Source organism: Antechinus flavipes, chromosome 4 (genome assembly GCF_016432865.1).
Source record: "Antechinus flavipes isolate AdamAnt ecotype Samford, QLD, Australia chromosome 4, AdamAnt_v2, whole genome shotgun sequence".
NCBI classification, from domain to species: Eukaryota; Metazoa; Chordata; class Mammalia; order Dasyuromorphia; family Dasyuridae; genus Antechinus; species Antechinus flavipes.
The window spans coordinates 188,134,908-188,155,759 of NC_067401.1; the positions used below are offsets into that span (position 1 = coordinate 188,134,908).

The 20,852-nt window shown below is 44.1% G+C and overlaps 2 protein-coding genes across 2 annotated transcripts; both read right to left on the minus strand.

Annotated features, from left to right (window-relative positions):
* Positions 1–6,940: 6,940 nt before the first annotated feature.
* LOC127561009 (histone H3-like) lies at positions 6,941–18,224 on the minus strand. Its single transcript, XM_051996070.1, has 3 exons — positions 17,832–18,224; positions 8,999–9,012; positions 6,941–7,320 (listed from the first exon to the last, which is right to left on the minus strand). The coding sequence occupies exons 1-3, from the start codon at positions 18,158–18,160 to the stop codon at positions 7,007–7,009; spliced, it is 657 nt and encodes a 218-aa protein (XP_051852030.1). The 5' UTR covers positions 18,161–18,224; the 3' UTR covers positions 6,941–7,006.
* LOC127561006 (histone H2A type 1-F) lies at positions 18,084–20,843 on the minus strand. Its single transcript, XM_051996066.1, has one exon. It carries the CDS (start codon positions 20,825–20,827, stop codon positions 20,435–20,437), a length of 393 nt encoding a protein of 130 aa, XP_051852026.1. The 5' UTR covers positions 20,828–20,843; the 3' UTR covers positions 18,084–20,434.
* Between the last annotated feature and the right edge of the window lie 9 nt (positions 20,844–20,852).

Sequence of the window (20,852 nt, forward strand, 5' to 3'; positions counted from 1 at the left end):
AGAGATATTGAAGCAGAGGTCTGAGACAATGGCACTTTACTAAAGGGTCCACGGTTCCCTCCAAGGAAGTGGACCTCAGATCTTCCTCGTGACTGAGATGCCATCTCCCCTTAGGGCTAAACTTTTATAGGGTTATAGTTACATTAACTATAGAATGGTGATTTAATTGGTAAACATAGGCTAAAATATGAATACCAGCAGGGTCACAAGTTGGGTGAAGGTATCACAGTCAGTGACTTAAATGGTTATAAGATGGCCCTATTGGACAAGTGATAGGTATGGAGATACAAAAATCTTTTGGGGAGACTTCTCATGTAGTTGTGATCTCTGCCATGCTGGGCTTGGCATGGGCACAATGACAAGGCAAAAACAAGTGTGTGTGGGGGTGTCTTTAGTTGGCTTCCTATAGTTAAGCAAGTAAACTTTGAATCTGTAGCTCACAAGTCTGAGGTCTTATATACAGAACTTTAATATGATCCTATCAAATTGATTAATACCGAATGGAATAGAATAGGGGTTCAAATGAATTATTTCTCCCAGTGCATAAAGCCACACAATTGGGGTCTGGACAAAAAAGTGTTCTTTTCCACAAAGGGGATACTCATATTCTCTAGGGCTGTGGGATCACAGTCAAATAGAAATACTGGCTATCTATTGACTTGGAAAACCACAAATTAACATTGTCTATGTTGTACTGTATTTTTATTTTAATTTAATTTGTTAAACATTTGCCAATTACATTTTAATCTGGTTGGGCTGCACTCTTGTGGCCAACATGTGACACTTCTGGCAGAGAATTTGATGTCTCTGCCCTAGGAGTCCCCACAATAACAGGGGATTCCCATAGAGATCCAGGAAATTTCTTCAGGGTCCTTATTCCAAAAGGCTTATTCCCCCTACAGAAATTCCCCCTATACATCCTTGCCACTGCAAAGGCTAAATGGAATTGCAATCTCATCCAAGAGGACAAGTAGGCTCACAGTTAAGAGAAAGAGTCAAGAATGCCAGCTACTCCTAGACTCAGTTATTCTCACCCTAACAAGCGGTAGGGCATTTTCCATTCACAAAAGGCAAGCAGTCTGGATCTGTCTAAATGCTGTGGGGTCCAGAGTTCCCCAACCAAAGAAATTCTGAACCTCTCCCACCCTCAACCAAAGGGCATCCTTCCACTAAAAGGGCAAATTGATATTGAAGGAAGGAGCTGAAAGCTCTAGTATTGTTATAAAAGTCTTTTAATAATCATCTGGGTTACTTACATAGGGGCTGTCTGGAGTGACTCTGAGGGTCTCTGATCCCTCCCATGCAGTCTGAGGTGGCGGCCATATTATTCAGTGGATCTCGAAAAAAGACTCCCCCTCCAAAAGTTCCATGGGGATTATAGAAATAAGACAAAGGTAGGAGGAGCTATAGACATCATGCCTATGTCAATGCAATTTGGCTAACATTTTGATTACTGCTTGGCCTGGTTCCAGAACCTGGGTGCAAGGCCAGCACAGGTGGTTAGATGTTCAGACACTCAAGGCTGTGGGCTGGTGAGTTCCCACACACACACAAGGTTATTTGCTAGACACTGTGTCCTTGTGATAGCTTTCACTCCTCTTGGTATAGCTTTCATCCCAATAAGGGACTTCACATTCCATCTCTGAAGTCTTTGCCATGGCTTTTACCAAGAAGGACCCCACATTCCACCTCTGGAAGCCACCCATACATTCTTTTTTTTTTTTTTAAAATAACTTTTTATTGACAGAACCCATGCCTGGGTAATTTTTTGCAACATTATTCCTTGCACTTACTTCTGTTCCAATTTTTCCCCTCCTTCCATCCACCCCTTCCCCCAGATGGCAAGCAGTCCTTTACATGTTAAATAGGTTACAGTATATCCTAAATACAATATATGTGTGCAGAACAGAACAGTTTTCTTGTTGCATAGGGAGAATTGGATTCCCATAACCTGGGAAGAAAAACAAAAATGCAGTTTACATTCATTTCTCAGTGTTCTTTAGTTGCTTCTGTCCATTCTTGATCAATTGAAACTGAATTAGCTCTCTTTATCGAAGAGATCCACTTCCGCAAGAATACATCCTCAAACAGTATCATTGTTGAGGTATATAATGATCTCCTGGTTCTGCTCATTTCACTTAGCATCAGTTCATGTAAGTCTCGCCAGTCCTCTCTGTATTCATCCTGCTGGTCATTCCTTACAGAACAATAATATTCCATAACATTCATATACCACACTTTACCCAACCATTCTCCAATTGATGGGCATCTATTCATTTTCCAGCTTGTAGCCACTACAAACAGGGCTGCCACAAACATTCTTGCACATACAGGTCCCTTTCCCTTCTTTAATATCTCTTTGGGGTATAAAGCCCAGTAGAAACACTGCTGGATCAAAGGGAATGCACAGTTTGATAACTTTTTGAGCACAGTTCCAAATTGCTCTCCAGAATGGCTGGATGTATTCACAATTCCATCAACAATGTATCAGTGTCCCTGTTTTCCCACATCCCCTCCAACATTCCACATTATCTTTCCCTGTCATTCTAGCCAATCTGACAGGTGTATAGTAATATCTCAGAGTTGTCTTAATTTGCATTTCTCTGATTAATAATGATTTGGAGCATATTTTCATATATCTATAAATAGTTTTAATTTCTTCATCTGAGAATTGTCTGTTCATATCCTTTGACCATTTATCATTTGGAGAATGGCTTGATTTCTTATAAATTAGAGTCAATTCTCTATATATTTTGGAAATGAGGTCTTTATCAGAATCTTTGATTGTAAAAATGTTTTCTCAGTTTATTGTTTCTCTTCTAATCTTGTCTGCATTTGTTTTGTTTGTACAAAAACATATATTCTTTCTTAGTATCTTTTGCAAGGTCCCTGGGGCAGCTCTACACTGGGTTTTTTAGGGCCTTTTGGGGTATAGTGAGGACAAACTGTGTGTAAGCACAAACTGCAAAAACAATTAAGCACAGGTAGTTAAATAACAGGACCAATAAGTAAATTACCACAGGTATTACAACTTCTTTCCACCTGGCATTTGGTAGTACAACAATGGCCGTTGATCCACTACCACTGATCATTTGATCAGCAAATCTCATCCTGGAATTCAGACATGCCACATCGTTGTTTGGCCTCTGGATTATCTTTCCATGGGACACTCTGGAAATTGTCTGGTCCTCAAGGGCAGTTCATCTGCAGAATTGTTTTTCTGTCTTCAGGTTACTTGCAGAGGCTCATCAGATGTCCCTGCTAAAATCGCAAAGAAAACAGATACAAGAAGTCTATACAAGCTGGCAAATTTTCTTACACTCATAACTGGTTTATGTTGTGAAAACTAGCTCAAACCTCACAGTTCTCTTCAATAACAGAGCTAAGAGGGGGAGCACCAAAGTAGGAACCCAGAGTTTATCTGGAACATCAAAGAATTTAAGTCTTTTTATGTCCCATTAAAATCACTAACATCTAACATATGGCATTGTGTGATCTTGTTGCTTTCTCAAAAGTTTCTGCTCTGTTCCCAATTCCTTTAGGAGGATCACATGCTATTGAGGATTCAGTCCTATGCACGAAAATATAAGTCACAACACTCTTGCAAGTAGAGACTTTCCACCCCTAGGACACAAATGAATTTACTTATAAGAGGCTGCCTGTAGTCTAATTATAAATTATAATTATAAAAGGAGTGGCAGGGTACTTGAGTATTTAATTCCAAAACAGTACACATCAAACAAGTTGTGTGTAAGGGGAAAATATGTTTTTTTTTTTGTTTTTTTTTATCGCAGCATACCAGGCACACTAGTAATAAACCTGGATAAAATTGACTTTTCCATTGATGGAACTCAAAATATTCCATAAGTTACATCATCTAAGACAACTGATTGCCCTAAAATTCTTTTCTGAAAGCTTCCACCCTGAAGATATTTCCAATTTAGCTTCAGTTCAATCCAATAGAACAAACAAGTTGTACAAACTTCATTCTGACACACACAAGATAAGGACCTTATTTCACACAGACATATGTACATCTAGTTAACAGGCAGATGACTAGCCCAAGAACCAGTTCCCCCAATATTTGGGATATGGAATAACTACACATTCAAACTGAAAACAATAAAGTCTTCTTTCGCACTTGCATTATGCCTGTGTCTAATATTGACCCCTGGCTAGAAATTTGCTGTAAGAGGAAAAAAAAAAAAAAAGCAGGGGCATGATTACAACAGCATCAAACTGGTCCTTCAGGCCCAAGCCTAAGGGCTCATATGTGGCAGGATAAAGCATCCTTAGCTGTGTTTGACTTCAGCTGAGAGTCACAGTTGACAACAATTCCAAAACCTCATAGGCAGACTCAGGAATAATCAGGTGGAAAACATCCCCGTTAAAAGGAACACAATGAGGAAACTGAGCCAGGATTCCAATTTAGGCTAGGCCAAAGATTGTCTCTCCCAGCTTTTGCCTAGATACAGACTTCCACCAGTAATAGGTCAGAATCACATCCTGAGTAGCTCATGGCATTTCTCTCAAATGGTGGATTACTGATTTAGTAATCCACCAGATAATCATATCTGAATTCAAAACTCAAAACAATTATCAGTTACAGTCCCAAGAGATGTTATCTCAAATAGCAAGTTTCACTAAAACAGTTTAGGGCTAGGTAGAGTTATTTTTACTCTCATGGAGTTACAATAAGCAGTGGACTCTGTGAGCAGGACTCACACACAAGAGTATAGGTTGGAATAATCCAAAGGATTCGTGGAGTGGGTAGCACCAGAGCTGTCCCTGGGCGGTTTTATAGGATTTGGTTACCAGAAAAGGGCAATATTTGTAAGGTGCCTGAGGGAACTAGGAGGAATCCGGAGAATCTAAGCAACATGAGTGATGCCAGCTTTACCTAATAGCCAGTGAGTGGTAGAGCTGTTCTTGGAATCCACACCTCTCCGAGGGCACTTTGAGCAAAAGCACTGACAACCTTTTGGGCAGTACCCTTTGCCTTAGCCTTAGGAGTAATGATCTCTCTCAGAGCCTTTTGCAGCCCTTAAGGATTTGGCAGGAGGAGACTTTGGTGGTAAAGAGTGTAGCCAAGTAAGGGTGGTGTAGGACCTGGGATGCGCTAGATAAAAAGTCTAACTGGAGGAGTCCTCTGATGGTGTGGCACTAAGATTCTTGACAGGTTTTGTTTGACTTGAACATTTTTCCCATCCCTACTTACTTCTCCATTGGAGACAGAAAAATTGGGGACTTTATTTCCACATGGAACCAAGGAGCTCAGTTGCACAGGTCACAGAGGGTGGCACTGTGTTGAGACCTCTACAATTAGCATAGGTTCCTATATAAAAAGTGGCAGAATCTGTCTCCACCTTTTGACATTGTCAGGGAACAAGACAATTCATACGATTTACTTTTCATTTGACCACTCACTGTGGCTTTTAAGCATGTTAAAGGCAGTAGAAGGAGTCACTTTTCACTGTGTTGGGAATTGGATCTATTAGACAGATTGATTTATGAATCAGTTGCTAGGGGGGCTAATGATTGGCATGGATTTGCCCTGAGAGACCAAGAATACAAATTCACAAGGCAAGTCTGGGAGATAGAACTACTTGGAGGCAATGGCAACAGTAGTGGCAGGTGATGCTAAGAGCCTATCCTATTGCTAGTGGGAAGAAAGGAGGACTAGTCAGAAGTGGGTATTGGAGCTATTGCAAGAGGTTACCTACCCAATTTCTCTTCTGACAATCCAGGGTCATGTGACTTGATGGGACCTCTCCATCTGGACATGTATGTCTCCTAGGCATCTAGAGCGGAAGCTTTGCCTAGTCACGTTAACTCTTCTGTCCCAAACCTGTCCTTCCTCTGCCAATATCCCTTATCTGTAAGTTGAGGAGGTGGGTGGGCCACCGTTCTTGTCCACCAGGACAGGAGACTAATTATGGGTGTTGGGAGTAAAGCCGGCAGGGAATTCAGAGGCCATATCCAACCCTTTTATTTTGCAGGTGAGGATGATGGAAAGAGTGAGGCTCTGAAAACCAACATGAGGACAGTAAATTCCGAAAGGGAACAAGCCTTTTTTTTTTTTTTTTTTTTTTTTAGACTTAACTACCGGTCACTGCAGAAAATGAGAGCCCAGGACGTGAAATGAGTTACCCAAAGTCGAATGGACCAGGCAGAAGGAAAGTCGACGTTCCCCGACTCGGAAGCGATATCCATGGAAGTCGCCAGCTGTGAAATGGCTAGCGCAACAAGCCTCGTTTTAGAATCCCACCCCGGACAGCCCTGAGCTAGTCACTTGAGTGCATGCAGTGTGGTTAATGGCACCTACCCTTTCAGGGCTGGCCCAGAGAGGTGACCTCGAAAACTTTCTTTCAATGATAGAACTTTAAAGCTCTTTAGGGGATCGGAAGCTTTCCCTCGGCTTTTCTATTCCTAGAATCGAGGCGCTCGATTTCCTGCCGCCCCCACGCCAGAAAAATCACCCCGTAAAGATAAAATAAGCCACCCTAAGGCAGGAGCGTGTCTTCGTCGGATTGTGCAAAACTAAAATAGATGTAGGAGACAAACAGGGCTGTAAACAGAGGCTGACAGAATGCACAAGGAAAAGCGTTCCTCTTCTGAAAAGGAAAAACGGGTAACTGGCAGGCTAAGCCTGTACTGCATGGACGCGGCCTTCACCTTTTTCCAAAGCCAGGCTGGCGGCCGCCCTGCCCCTTTTTATTCCTAGTATTGCAGAACCTCGGCTCGTAGCGTAGCGGGCATTCATTTGACTGGAGTAGGTTCACAAGGCAAAGCAGACTCCAACCACTCAAAACAGCAATTCTCTCCCCTCCTCCCCCCGCCCGCGGTTAAGATAGCGGAACTCACCCCTTCCCGCTTCCAAAGTCCAGCCCCTCGACAAAGACCAGTAGGAAAACGGGACACAGCTCCTCAAGTGAGAAAGTGGGTGGCCCTGAAAAGGGCCTTTAGGGAACGAGAAGCGGACAGTGTCTGACCCCGGCAGAAGCGTTTAGCCCCCAAAGCCATACAGAGTGCGACCCTGGCGCTTGAGAGCGTAGACCACGTCCATGGCCGTGACGGTCTTTCTCTTGGCGTGCTCCGTGTAAGTGACGGCGTCACGGATCACGTTCTCCAAGAACACCTTCAGCACCCCCCGGGTCTCCTCGTAGATCAGCCCCGAGATACGCTTGACACCCCCTCGCCGAGCCAAACGTCGAATGGCAGGCTTGGTGATTCCCTGGATGTTATCCCGCAGCACTTTCCGGTGCCGCTTGGCCCCGCCCTTCCCCAACCCTTTGCCTCCTTTACCGCGACCGGACATGGCTGAAAGCAACGTTCGGAAACTGAAAGCCTAACAGTCCAAGGCGGCCTGCGAGACTTCTTTATATAAGGTTCTTGCGGACCTCTTTGAAAACAGCAAGAGGGTGGTGGGAAACTGACTCTGAGGCTCCGCCTCCCCTTGCACCTCAGGTTCTTTCTCATAGGACAGGAAGGACCAGAGAGACAATCCCCAATACCAAGCGCGTCCCTTTTTCCTCAACTGTTTTTTATTTCATTACAAGGAACGGCGGGTGATTCTTTTCAGAAAAAGAAGATTTAGCTTCTCATTTTTTCATTCTAAACTCGGAAGCCATTCTTGCAAAGCGTTGATAGGTGTTGATTTTAGTTAAATCAGGTCGTCATTTGGCCAGTCTTGCCGCCCCCACCCCCTTTTCAAGTTACAGGCCATAACATGTGCTTTTACACCATCGTGTGAAAAGTTTAAGTTTCCAGTCGTTGGAATATGTTGAGATTTTTGGGGGGAGGGGGAAGGATGGAGGAGGATCAGGTTGCCTTTACCTGCAATTTAAACTTGAAAGCAGGGGTTATTAATCTGGGGGTCCTTGACTTTTTTTTAAGCCCTTTGACAACTGCATTTCTACTTAATCGGTTTCCTTTGTAATACTATTTTACTTTGTGTACTTGAAAACATTATTCTGAGGCGTACATAGATTTCGCCAGACTGCCCAGGGGATAGTATCTGGAAAATTTAAGAACATTGGCTTTACAGGTAAGCTGCAGCCCTCCACCCCACATCCAAACACCCAAAAACATCCAAAAACAAAACAAAACAGAGCCACTCTACTAGACTGTTGTATAGTCATTTTTCAGTCGTGTCCGACTCTTCGTGACCCCTTTTGAGATTTTTTGGACAAAGACACTGGAGTAGTTTGCCATTTCCTCCTTCAGCTCATTTTTTACAGATGAGAAAACAGAAGTACGGTTGTGTGACTTGCCTAGGGACACACAGCCAATAAGCATCTGAGCGTCGTATTTGAACTCGGGTCTTCCTGACTTCAGGTCTGGCAGCCTATTCATTGCGCCTCCGATCTACTGGAAAGCCATAATACTTTAGAACCTTGTAAACAGGTAATGACAATCGCTCCTCTTCTCCCGATTTCACAGCTAAAGTGAATCCACCAGTCACTCAGGCAAGTGCTTGAATTTTATTAATAAATAAAATTTATTTTCTTGATTGTGCTTACTGCGTGTCAGGCTCAGCTCTGGGAATACAAAGAAGAGCAAAAAGAAAAGTTTCTGCCCTCAAGAAGTGTATTTTCCTTCCTGCCCGCCCCTCCCTGCCCCCCTCTAACAAGTAACATCATACCCCAAAAAATGAAAATGGGGCGTGGGGGTGGGAAGAGGGAGGCGGGATGAGGAGGGGTGATGATGGGATATCCAGCTCCAAGTAGGACAGAGAAATTCAGAAGAGTGCTGTCGGGTGGGAAATTAAAGAGATGTTTGGGCAGGGGCTACCTACTAAAATGGAGGTTCGAAGAAAAGCACTGAACCCTTCAAACCTAGGAAAGCTCAGAGGGTACTGATGGAGGTATGAGTTGCTCGGCTGAAGTGATTGCCCCCCAACTCTCCTTCCAGTAACACTGAACCTTGGGGAGATTTTTTAAAATGACATATCCCCAGTAAAAAGAGTAGGGGCTGGCGCAGCCAACGTCAAGAATACCAACTATGGATGCACTGGATAGAGCTCTGGGTCCGGGGTCAAGATCTGAGTTGAAATGTGTACTCACTAGGTGTGATCCTGGGCAACTGCTTGACCTTAACTGGGACAGGTTGTTATGAGGATTAATGACCCAATGTAGAGTGTCTGGCATATAATAGTTGCCTCTGTCTCATTTTCCTGACTGACAAAAGGGGACCACATTGGCTCTGCTACCTAATAGCAATCCCAGTGATCCCGGGCAAGTAATTTTTTTGTTTGTTTGTTTGTTTTCTTTCCTCTCTGTGACATGTTGTCTGGACTAGATGACTTCAAACTAGCACGGGATAGAAAGAGGGGAGACAGGCAAAATCAGAGAATTCGGTTAATTTGCTGGGCAAGTAGAGTGGAGAAACAGGCATATACCAAAGAAAACACATTTTAAAGTAACAGCAGTAGTAGCGGCAACGGTGGCAACAGCAACAAAAAACACTTTTCCTTTGAGCTGCCAGTTTCTTAGGAGAAATCGTTAAAGAATTCTGATTAGTTCAAATCTCTAATTTAATTATTGTCTCTGCAGTTTCCCCAGAATAATCTAAGTTCCTTGGGAGGCTTTAGCCTCTGTATCCCGGTCTCCTAATACTGGCATGGAGCACAGTAGTTGCTTGAGAGGTAATGTTGTGCCACAGTTTTCTTTAATTGTCCTGACTCCGTTTCCCTAATTGGTTCTGCTTCCCTTTCCTTGAATTGCTCTGTCTCCATTTCCTTAGCTGTTCTGCCTCAGTCCCCTTAGTTGTTAACACTCCCCTCTGCCCCCCCTCATTAAGACTGAGGACCATTTGCTCTAAGGTAATAAATTGTCAATGTGAGGCTCATGATGAAGGGGAGTTCAGACTTCTTGGCTCCTAACTCCTCCTGTCCTCAAGAATTTATGGCACTACCCCCTCTAAAATATTCCAAAAGATAAGACTATCCCAGATACCTATTGACATCTTTACTTCTGTTTATTCAGACATCCTGACTCTGGCTTCCAGTTTCCCCCCATCCTGTTAGAACCAAATTTATGGTCCTGAAACTTCCCAACTCTGAATGTTCTGACTCTGCCCCTGCCTTACTCTACCCCTGTAGCTGAGCCATGTGACTATATATGTCATAGAGAACTCACATTCACCACTGGATACTTTGAGATGAGAGTCCTGTCCAGTCAATTATACTCTCCATTTAATAAAATATTAAAAACTCTCTAATCTCTATTTTGCCTCAGTTTCTCCAGCATTATAGTTTGTTGGATTTTATGAGGACACAGCTATTCCCCAAAACATGAGAGTTCCCTTTGACTTTCTTTACTTCCTACACTAATCAGGATGCTTTAGTCCTTTGGATTCCCTGTCTGTGATCCTTAGTCTGCACTGATGTTTCCACTCTCTGCCAACACAAGTATTGGGTTGCTGTAAGAATGCTGATTCCACTCATTCCCCTTTCCAAACTAGGGCTCATTTTCAGGTATATCTGAGCAATTTTGTAGGATTTGAATTCAGGTTGGGTTGCACTGGATTGAGAAGGCTGTGGTGAAGAATTGCCTGCCCTTCCTCTTCCTTCCTTCCCTCCCACTTGTTTGATATTTGAAGTCCTTTCACTTTCCATTCTTGTTTCACAAAGTTCCCTCCCTCCATCCTTCCCATTTACTTGATATTCAAGGTCTTTCACCATTTGTCTCTAGTCTCTAGCACACTTTCCAGTCGTTTTACTAGCTCCAGCCCGAAGCTAGCTAAAACCGTGATCATTTTGGGATCCCTTTCCTTCTAGTACATTGCCCTCTCTTTAGATTAGATTGTAAACTTCCTGAAAGCAGTCTCAAATGCTTGATATCTCCACCTACCCCCCTGAGTGAGTGCCCCAGGACTAAGTTATCTGTCAGTTGAGTGCAGGGAAGAAGTTGGACTTGAAAAGAAGTAGAAACGAATTGTAGAGCCCTGCCCCCAACTCAACCCTAGATTTTCTCCCTCATCTGACTACTGGCAGGTTCCCTTTCAATGCCCTGATCCAGTTTCTCCATTGTCCTATTTAGTTACTCTGCCTCAGGTTATGAGCTTTCCCTCTTAATGTTGATGAGATAAAGGTTTTATGTCTTTAGGCTATAGTCATTCCTTCTTAATGTTTGACAGGATAAAGGTTTATCCATTTTAGATGTCATTAGAATATGAGTAACCTCTCCAGTACCTCCCTCCACTGTGTCATCCTAGGTTCCTCCCCCCATTAGGTTATCCCCATCCAGGTACTTCCCCCATTATGTCATTGTTCTTGTTATCCTATAAAAGAGTCTTGCTCTCTGATACTTAGTGCTGGACTCTTTGAGATGATAGTTTCATCCAGCCCTGGGACCAAGATCCATTTGGTCCCAGTATATCTCTCCATTTAATAAACTATTAAATTGGTCTCCAATCTCAAGTTTCTCTGGCATTACATTTTGGAGCTTCCCCAACTCTAACTGAGCTGGGAACTGAGAACAGGACTAGGGGGCAGAGACATTTCAAATCTCCACTTTGGGCCTGGAAGACAGTTGGGGATCTGGGTTTTCTCTTTCTTGGAAACTAGCCCTCTGGATTCTTCAGAGGCTCCAGGAAGAGAGCAGTTCACCAGCTGGGGCCACACACGACAGTGGATACTTTCGATTCAGCCAGGGGAGAGTAAATGCAATCTGATTTATTTTTGTCTGTCTATGTTAGCACCTGGATTCTCAGAATATTAGAATGCTAATGGAATGACGGGCATTGAATTCTGAAAAGGTTATTATTTGGGACGCTGGATAATACCCTCTGGTTTTGTGTCTCCTAGACACCTGGTCTGATACTTGCTTGTGCTAACACCTGGGTTCTCAAAATAACAGGACATTGACAGTTTAAAATTCTAAGAAGTAGTGTCGTACTGGACGCGGTTGGCACAACCTGAGTATCTCTCTTAAGACACATCTGGTTCTGTGTGCCAGTTGGCACAATTCTGGGCATTCCAGATTATAAATCTGGGTGTCTTTTTAAGACACCATTTGGCTCTGGTTTTGATGTGAATGTCTTACTGAATGTTATAATTGTGCAGTCTATGTGTGTTCTGTGTTCTGTTTGATTTGTTTGTCTGTTTTGTTAATTTTAAGAGCTCTGTTCAATTTAGGAACAATGATCTAATTTGGGAATTGGTTATTTCAATACTGAACTCCAGCTGGAGAAAACATTTGATTAGGAATTTTAAGATGATTCTAAATTTGGGAAATACATTTTACTGTTGCCTATGCAGGCTAGAATTAGTTATCTTTAAGCATAAGATCTTAAAAGAACAATAGCTTGTTAAAGAAGTTCTGTTAACTTGCCTGAAAAGGGTCATGTGCCTCTAATTAGGTAAAGTATGTAGCAAAAGGATCTGGCTTTTCTGAAAGCTTCAATTCTGGCCAAGTTGGAGCTTAGGAGCAGTCCATTGGGAATAATGGCCACATGGGGCTAGAGGAAGAGAAAGAAAAACTATGCTGTTTCATTATTTGAAATATAGGAAAAGCAGTTTTATATTATTGGGAATTTAAAGCTGTATTTTGGTTCAGAGTTTGTTACCTATATTATAACATTGTAAGTTATGCTTTAAATTCAGCTCTGCTGGACATGTGGGTTTTATGGAATCTTCCCCACCCATCTCCCCCACTGATTTCTGCTACTTTAAATGTTGGGTTGGGTAGGGATCTTTTATAAAGATTTATACTTGCCCTCCCCACTGCTGTTACTTTTGCTATTTGAGCATCTAGTTAGCCTGGACTGAAGTTTAGTTCGACTTCCCTCCCTCCATGTCTCTTGGGAGGTGGAGTGAGGGGAAGGGTGGTCACATGGCATCCTCTCCTCTCCCCTCCCTCTAAACTGTTCCCGACATTTTTTTATCATGTTGTAGCTACCTGGTTCTTGGCTAAAAGCAGCAAACGGATTTGTATAAATATAAGGTTATGGTAAATATCTCTTTAGGATTTGTTATTGGAGATAAAATTTCTTGGGTTTGTAGTTAATGTGTCATCACATTTTTTTTTTTTCTTTTTGTAACTGATTTTTATAATCAGAGCAATGGTCAATAAGAAATTGTTAATGCAATTCAATTATGTCATACCTTGTTGTTTCCAATCTGATTATCTGTACTTGAGCAAATAAGTATTTAGTCTGGTCATCTACTGGTTACTAGATATTTGTCTGGATATTCATGGTTTTTTTTTTTAAGGTTTATTACTAATGAGAGGACACATCTTGTAGCAGTCCTTATGGACCAGTATTCCTATCTCAGACTGTTCTAACCTTTTTTGTTAGATTTGTTTTTTGTGGTGTTTTTCTTCTTTAAAATAATATAATGGTTCTTTCTGAGAGAAAGCAGGTTTCTCAGGGAGGTTTTCTGGAGGCAGCCTTAGTTTCAGTTAAAAGTAATAATCACCCAAAACGCAGCCAACTGGTAAAAATGCAAACATTTATTTTCTCCTTTCAAAATAGCCCAGTTAGTTGAGGCCTATCTCTCTGCTTGGTTCCAAGAGGTCTTGCAGATTGTCCTTTGCTTCTGCCTCTGCTTTCTTCCAGCCAAGTGGAAAATGGAATGAATCTCTCTTGCCTCAGAGAGAGGCTTGTGGGCTTCCTCCCAGAGTGCTCCTCTCAGACCCCAATCAATGTTCCGAAGTAGCTAATTAACCTGAAGCTAAGAGCCTTTTTATATATGATCTCCCAGAGGTTGACTCCTCCTTCTGGAGGCACACCTAAGGGAGGTGTGAATTCACAAAGTTACAAAGTTTACTTTGTGAATCTCTCATACTTGTGAACTCCAATTAGTACTGGTGTGAACACAAGCATTGTATCAATTAGTTCTACTTAGTACCTTGTTTCAGTTTCTGGCCCCAAACATCTCCTTGTAAGATCACATCAGTGATACTGAACCATGCTAAATTAGATAATTATTGTCTCTATCAATTCTAATGACTTAACAATTTGTAAAGATTCCAACATTTTTGTTTCTAGGTTTGGTCAAATTACAGATATATTGACTTGCTTCTGGGACCTAGATCAAGCTTTGATTGTCAGCAAGCCATATCACACTCAACCCCCTCCCTGGACTGAGCTTCTTCGCCCATTTTCAGCAGGAAGCAACTTTTGAGAAAACCATCACCCTTTCTCCTGATGTAATTTGGATTGATATGGGGGAGTGGGAAAGTGGTTGAATTGTAAGAATTTTAACTGTATTACTGTGTGTTTAAGACTTGGGATGGACATTGTTAAACTTGTGTAACTATTGCTATTATGTTTGAGGGACTTTTATTCTGTTATGTATATGCATATGTATATGATTTATACGTGGGATGTTTATTTGATAATTCCTTTCCGAAAAAAAAAAAAAAGGGAGGAAGAAATAGGAAGTTGGGGAAACATGTATTTTCTTACGCACTCCTACCCTACTCTCTATCTACTAGTTTAGATTTAATTGGAAGTCCTTTAAATAGTAGTTTTCATTTTTTACTCCTTGCTTAAATTTACTGGACTATGATTTGCTGATTGTACTTTAACTTTCAAATCCCTTATTCAGTTGGAATTGCCCTGGCAGACTCAGTTTGGGGGATTATTTTTTAGAAACAACCAGAAACCAGATAACTGTCTTGGGACTGGCAGTCTCTCTGACCTGTTTCTCCACTCCTGTTACCCCAGGTCCTTACTTAGTATTTCAGCGTACTTAAAAGGACTTTGTAGTTGATATTGGGCCTCTAAAAGTTTGGGGTTTGCCTGCCTTGGCCTAACTGTGCATAATCTGCTCAGAAATCTGATCCTTTCTGCAGCCCTGTCTGTTCCTCTGGGCAGGGAAAGGGTGGAGCTACTCCAAGCCTCACCCTTCTCCCCTGCAGCGGGTTGCCCCTCTGAGTGGGCAGCACAACTGCCTTGAGCCTTGCTGCTCTGTAAGCAGAGGCCGAGTCATAAATGACCACAGACCTAACTCACAGTGAACTGTCCATATGCTTCCCAACTGCAGAGGACCTGACATGATTGTAATAAGAAACTTTGAGTATTGCTGATTAACTCTAGGGTTCAGGGAGAGACTTGACCTTGCCATAAGTCCTTGCATTGTTCTAGCTTTATTTTGATTTTTATTTGCTCTATTTATTTCATATAGGGTTGTTCAAAATTATGGTGCTAAGACCTTCTAGAGGAAGGCAATTCAAAGATTGGAATAGTTACAAGAGAGACAGTGGGAAATGTGACACAGTTCTCTTTTAATGTCCTGACCTAGTTTCCCTAATTGTCCTACTTAGCTACTGTGACTCAGATTATGATCTTTCCCTTTTAATGTTGATGAGATAAAGGTTTTATATCTTTAGGCTATAATCATTCCTTCTTAATGTTTGACAAGATAAAGATTGTGGTGATCTTTTTCTTCTTTAAAATATATATGCAAGTTCTCTCTGGGAGAGAATATATATGCAGGTTTCTCGAGGAGGTTTTCTTGGAGACATCTTTAGTATCAGTTCGGATCAATAATTACCCCAAATGCAGCCAGCTGGTAAAAATACAAACGTTTATTTCTCCTTCCAAGTCTTGTCTCTTTCCTTGGGCCCGGATAGCTAGATTCTTAGAGGCCTATCTCTCTGCTTGGTACCAAGAGCTCCCTCTGAAAGTCTCCAAATCCAAAGGTCTGTCCTTCAGCCTCTGCCTCTGCTTTCTTCAGCCTCCAGCCAGCACAAAGATGGAATGAATCTCTTGTCTCCTTCACTTGGGGCTCGGCTAGCTTTCTGGTGAGTCTTTCAGACCAGCTTGGTCTCAGTGGGGGAAGTGCAGGAGCCCAGCCACCACAGTGGTGTGAGATGAAGATGAATCTGATTGTGCCTCTGAGAGAGCCTTCTCAATCTTCAGCTCAACTCTCCACTCATAGCTTCTTCCTCTCAAGACTCTTCTTCCGCTACCAGCCAGCCAAGTGGAAAATATTGGAATGAATCACTCTTCACTGGCTTATATATCACTCTTCTGAGAGAATGGGATTATGGGTTTTCTCCCATAATGCTCTCTGGCCCTAAGAGCTTCAAGGGAGGTGTGAATTCAAATATCTCATACGAAACCCTGAAATTTCCCAAACGTGTGAGCTCCAATGAGTAAAGGTGCAAACACAAGCATTGCATCAATTAGTTCTACTTAGTACCTTGTTTCAGGTTCTGGCCCAAAACATCTTCTTGTAAGAACAGATCAATAATGTATCAACTCTAATGAGTTAGCAGTTTGTAAAGATTCCAACAAAAGGTCTATCCATTTTAGACATCATTAGAATATCAGTAACCTCTCCACTACCTCCCTCCATTGTGCCTTCCTACGTGCCTCCCCCATTAGGTTATCCCCATCCAGGTACCTCCCCCATTGTGTCATTGTTCTTGTTATCCTATAATAAGATCTTGCTGTCTGATACTTAGGGCTAGATTCTTTGAGATTTAATAAACTATTAAATTGGCTCTAATCTCTGTCTTGCTCAGTTTCTCTGGCATTACACTGGGAATCCTAAGATTCACCTTAGTGGACCAGAAAAATGACCCCCCCCCCCCCCACTCCCGAATTCCAAGCGATTTCCGAGTGTGTGTGGATCCCGAACAGTGTCGCATTCCCATGAATGCGAGGAGGTTGACCAGAGAGCCTGTGTTACTTCCCTCCGATAGAAATGGGATTTCGGTGCAAATGTGGCGAGAAACTATTTCGGTTTTGTATGGACGAGAAAACCCAGGGTGTGCAGGAGCGTTCCCAAAAGAAGTGTCCCAGGAACCAAGCGGAAATTTTCAGATTTAAAGGAAACACGGGGAGTTGCCTTAATTTCAACTGGGTTTTGCGTGTAGTTGGGGGACTTGGGAAAGGCTGGGACTTTGAGTTGAGGTTGAGCGAAGAAAATATACGCGCCGTAAATCCCAAGGCTTTTTTTCTCTTAAGTTCTGGATAGATAATGAAGGGGCTACGAGTGGCTTCCTCCTCTCCTCCAATTCCCTCCGCCCCCCCTTTTAGGGGCAAACAACACAACCGCGAAGGAGAATGGCTGAGAAGGCGGGCTGCGCAGGAACGGCGCGCCAATCACAGCGCGGCTCCTTTCTCTCTCCTCGCTCTTCCTCTTTCCCGCCTTTCAAAAGGCGCTCCCGACTGCCGGCTATGGCGTGGACAAGAGCAACAGCCGCGGCAAGTTAGGGTGGAAGAGCCTATAACGAGCAAGGGCACTTGCGGCCAAGGACAAGAAGGTGGCTAAAAGGCCGGCTAAAGCCAAGATGGCTAAGCCTAAAGCTGCCAAACCCAAGGCAGCCAAGCCTAAGAAGGTGGCGCCCAAATGAAGGGACGATTTGTTGAAAATTTTGAAAAATACTTTTTGCCCTACCGTGCCCTCAGCCGGTCTCTCCATTAACTCAGCAAAAAGGCTCTCTTCACAGCCACCCTATGGACCTCAAAGTTATTTTTCTGGTGGGCGGGCGAGGGAGCGGATAAAACCCTCCAATTACGCACGGCCATGGTGCATCTGCCCCCGGCCCCAGAGTGGGGGGGAGGGGAGCAGGAATGTAAAGGAAGGGCACTAGAAAGGGGGAAGGGGAGGAAGGTGTCTTAAATTGGTGAGTGGCTGGAGTTGAAAACCAAGCAAGTGACCGGTTTTCTACTCGCTACGCCACCGTTTCTGCTCAGAGGACCCAGTGTACGTGAATATACAGCTACTCTTATATGAGGCAGTGGGTGGCTCTAAAAAGAGCCTTTGGTTATTTAGCCTTTGAAGATTTCAAGCTCTCTCCCCGCGAATGCGGCGAGCCAACTGGATGTCTTTGGGCATAATGGTTACGCGCTTAGCGTGGATGGCGCACAGATTTGTATCCTCGAAAAGCCCTACTAGATAGGCTTCGCTAGCCTCTTGCAGAGCCATCACGGCCGAACTCTGGAAACGCAAGTCCGTCTTGAAGTCCTGCGCGATTTCGCGCACCAGCCGCTGGAACGGCAGCTTGCGGATGAGCAGCTCGGTAGACTTCTGGTAGCGCCGAATCTCCCGCAGAGCCACAGTGCCCGGCCGGTAGCGGTGAGGTTTCTTCACGCCGCCGGTAGCAGGGGCACTCTTGCGAGCGGCCTTAGTAGCCAGCTGCTTACGGGGCGCCTTGCCACCCGTAGACTTACGAGCTGTCTGCTTCGTACGAGCCATTATAAGTGAAAAGGGAAGGGGAAAGGAAAAAGAAACACGCCTAAAACACAAAGGAGTACAGAGAAACTGACCAGCAGTGTCCTATATTTATATCCACGACAACGTTCTGATTGGAGCGTTCGAAAGCCCTACGCCCAAAGGAATTGGTGGAAAATCAACCCTACCCGCCCTCGAAATTCCGAGCAATTTCATTGGATAACGCGATCCCGCCCCTCGCTAACTTTCTTCTAGGCTCAGTCTACTTGCTCCTTTTCATTTTTCCCTCCCTTCCTAGGGCCCCCACCTCCTCAAACCTAGCCCCAGCCTAACTGCGCCCCTCTCGTGCGCTCGCTCACACTCACGTGTTTTAAATATTTTTGCCGTTTCCACCTTGAGATTTATTTTTATTTTTTTGAGGGATCGATCACAGACTTCACTTATTGATCATTACGCTAGTCTCTTAAGTCTTCCATTTTCTTTTACGTTCGACTTTTACATTTACGCTTTTCCTTTCACATTTAGAGCATTCTGTCGACTACTCCCACTACTTGTACGGAGTCCATTCCACCGGTCTAGAAGACCCAGAGTACCTTTAACTCCAGTTCTTTTCCTAGTCGGATCTCTGCCTTTCCCCCCTCGCCACTTCCCAGTCCCGCGATCCAAACCCCGAATTTCTTTAAAAAAAGATTGTACTCTTATGGCTCCTCTTGGCTTGTGGTTGGATCCATCTTCGATGGATTTTGGGTGGAGGTCAGATGAGAGAGAAAGGTTCTCAGAGGTTCCATCGAACCTGATGATGTGTTTGCTGTCTGCCAGGATCGTCTAACTAAATTCACATCAGGTCGGCCCTCTGCTTATTTACAGAGAAGTTAGCTTTGCACGAGTGTATGCACACGGGGAAAATAACAGGGCCCTCAGATCGATTCCACCGAAAATTTTAATAAACGCTTGCCTTTCCCACGAACTGTGGGCATTACACGTTGGGTACCCCAAAGGATAAAGAAATAAAACAACAAACAATAAACCAAGAAGTGTTTATTCCATTGGGGGTTCCGTAGAAGAGGAAGGAACCTGAGGCATACAGCTTGTACAAATAAAGACATTGAAAGAGGAAAAGAGCTACAGCAATCGGATCATAAACTCAAAAACTGAGCTTCAGATGAAGATAAAGATTCAGTGGAACGATCTGCGTGAAGACCAAGAGATCAGAGAGGGAAATATCAAGAAGCCTGTGTTGCAGGCAAAAGACAAAAAGAAATTGGTGAAGCAAGAGCTATCCGGGACATCTAACTGAGCCACCTTTTGCTTTAGCAAGAGGAGACTAGATGAACCGGAGAGGCTAGAAGCAGGACGAACAGGGCAAGAAATGTTGTTTGTGGCGACAAATAGAGGAAAATTTGAACTCGGGGGTGGATTGATGGGAAGCGCTTAAAGGAGCTAGGGTGGTGGAATGGGGGCAGAGGTATTAGGAACCACTGTGACTGAGGGGGGTGCGAAATGACAAGGAACAAAATGGTCTCTCTCCCCTAAAATAAAGAGCATTTCGAGAAAGCGAGAGTGGGCTGGGCATGGGAGAGACTCCAGTTAGGAACGTTGTCTTTGGCGATTCCTTGTGGACTGGAAGCTAGTAAACTAGGAGTCCCAGGGAAAGACCGGGCTCCCTGAGTTAAGGCAGACGATGTGTAGCCTAGAGTGGGAGCCCAGCACAGTTATAGGTCCGGAGGTGGACGATGACACAGCAACGCAAGGGAAACTGAGGAAAGGTCAGCCCGGGAGGAAGAGAGCCAGGAGAGACCCAAGTTATTTCAAACGCTTCACTTGAAATTTGGCAATTGCGTATGCCTTCGTAAGAGAACTTGTAGAACGCTTCCCTAGTACATCAAGAATTGGCCTGAATTGGACCTCTCAAAACACCCAAACATTACTCTCCCTTTTGAGCAAGGGGCCCTTTGTGTGACCGTGACTTCCCTGACTCAAGCCTATGCGGCACCTCTGGGCGGAGATAACCTAGCCCGCTCTAGAGCAAGATTCCGGTTTCTCAATCCAATGCTTAATGAGTGACTTCGGGCACTGTATGCCACGACTTTTTCTCCTCAAAGCTAAAAAAGCCGGGGAGGGGGGAGGGAAAGAGGGGGAAGTAGTGGTAATCCCATAACCATCCCGCATTTCCCCAAGCAGGAGCAGCCCAAGTCTAGCTCTTTTTTTGAAAGCGTGGGAGGCTCTGAAAAGAGCCGTTGGTTTCTGCGTGGTAGACGAATCTCCCATTTCCAGGGACTGTTCGTCAGCAGGGCTGGCTTACTTGCCCTTAGGTTTGTGGTGACTCTCGGTCTTCTTGGGCAGCAGCACGGCCTGGATGTTGGGCAGGACGCCGCCCTGGGCAATGGTCACCTTGCCCAGCAGCTTGTTGAGCTCCTCGTCGTTGCGGATGGCCAGCTGCAAGTGGCGAGGGATGATGCGCGTCTTCTTGTTGTCTCGGGCCGCGTTGCCCGCCAGCTCCAGGATCTCGGCTGTCAGGTACTCCAGGACCGCGGCCAAATACACCGGCGCGCCGGCGCCCACACGCTCCGAGTAGTTGCCTTTGCGGAGCAGGCGGTGCACTCGGCCCACCGGGAACTGCAGGCCAGCGCGGGAAGAGCGAGACTTGGCCTTGGCACGAGCTTTGCCTCCCTGTTTTCCGCGTCCAGACATGATGGGAGAAGACGAAGGTAGGTAG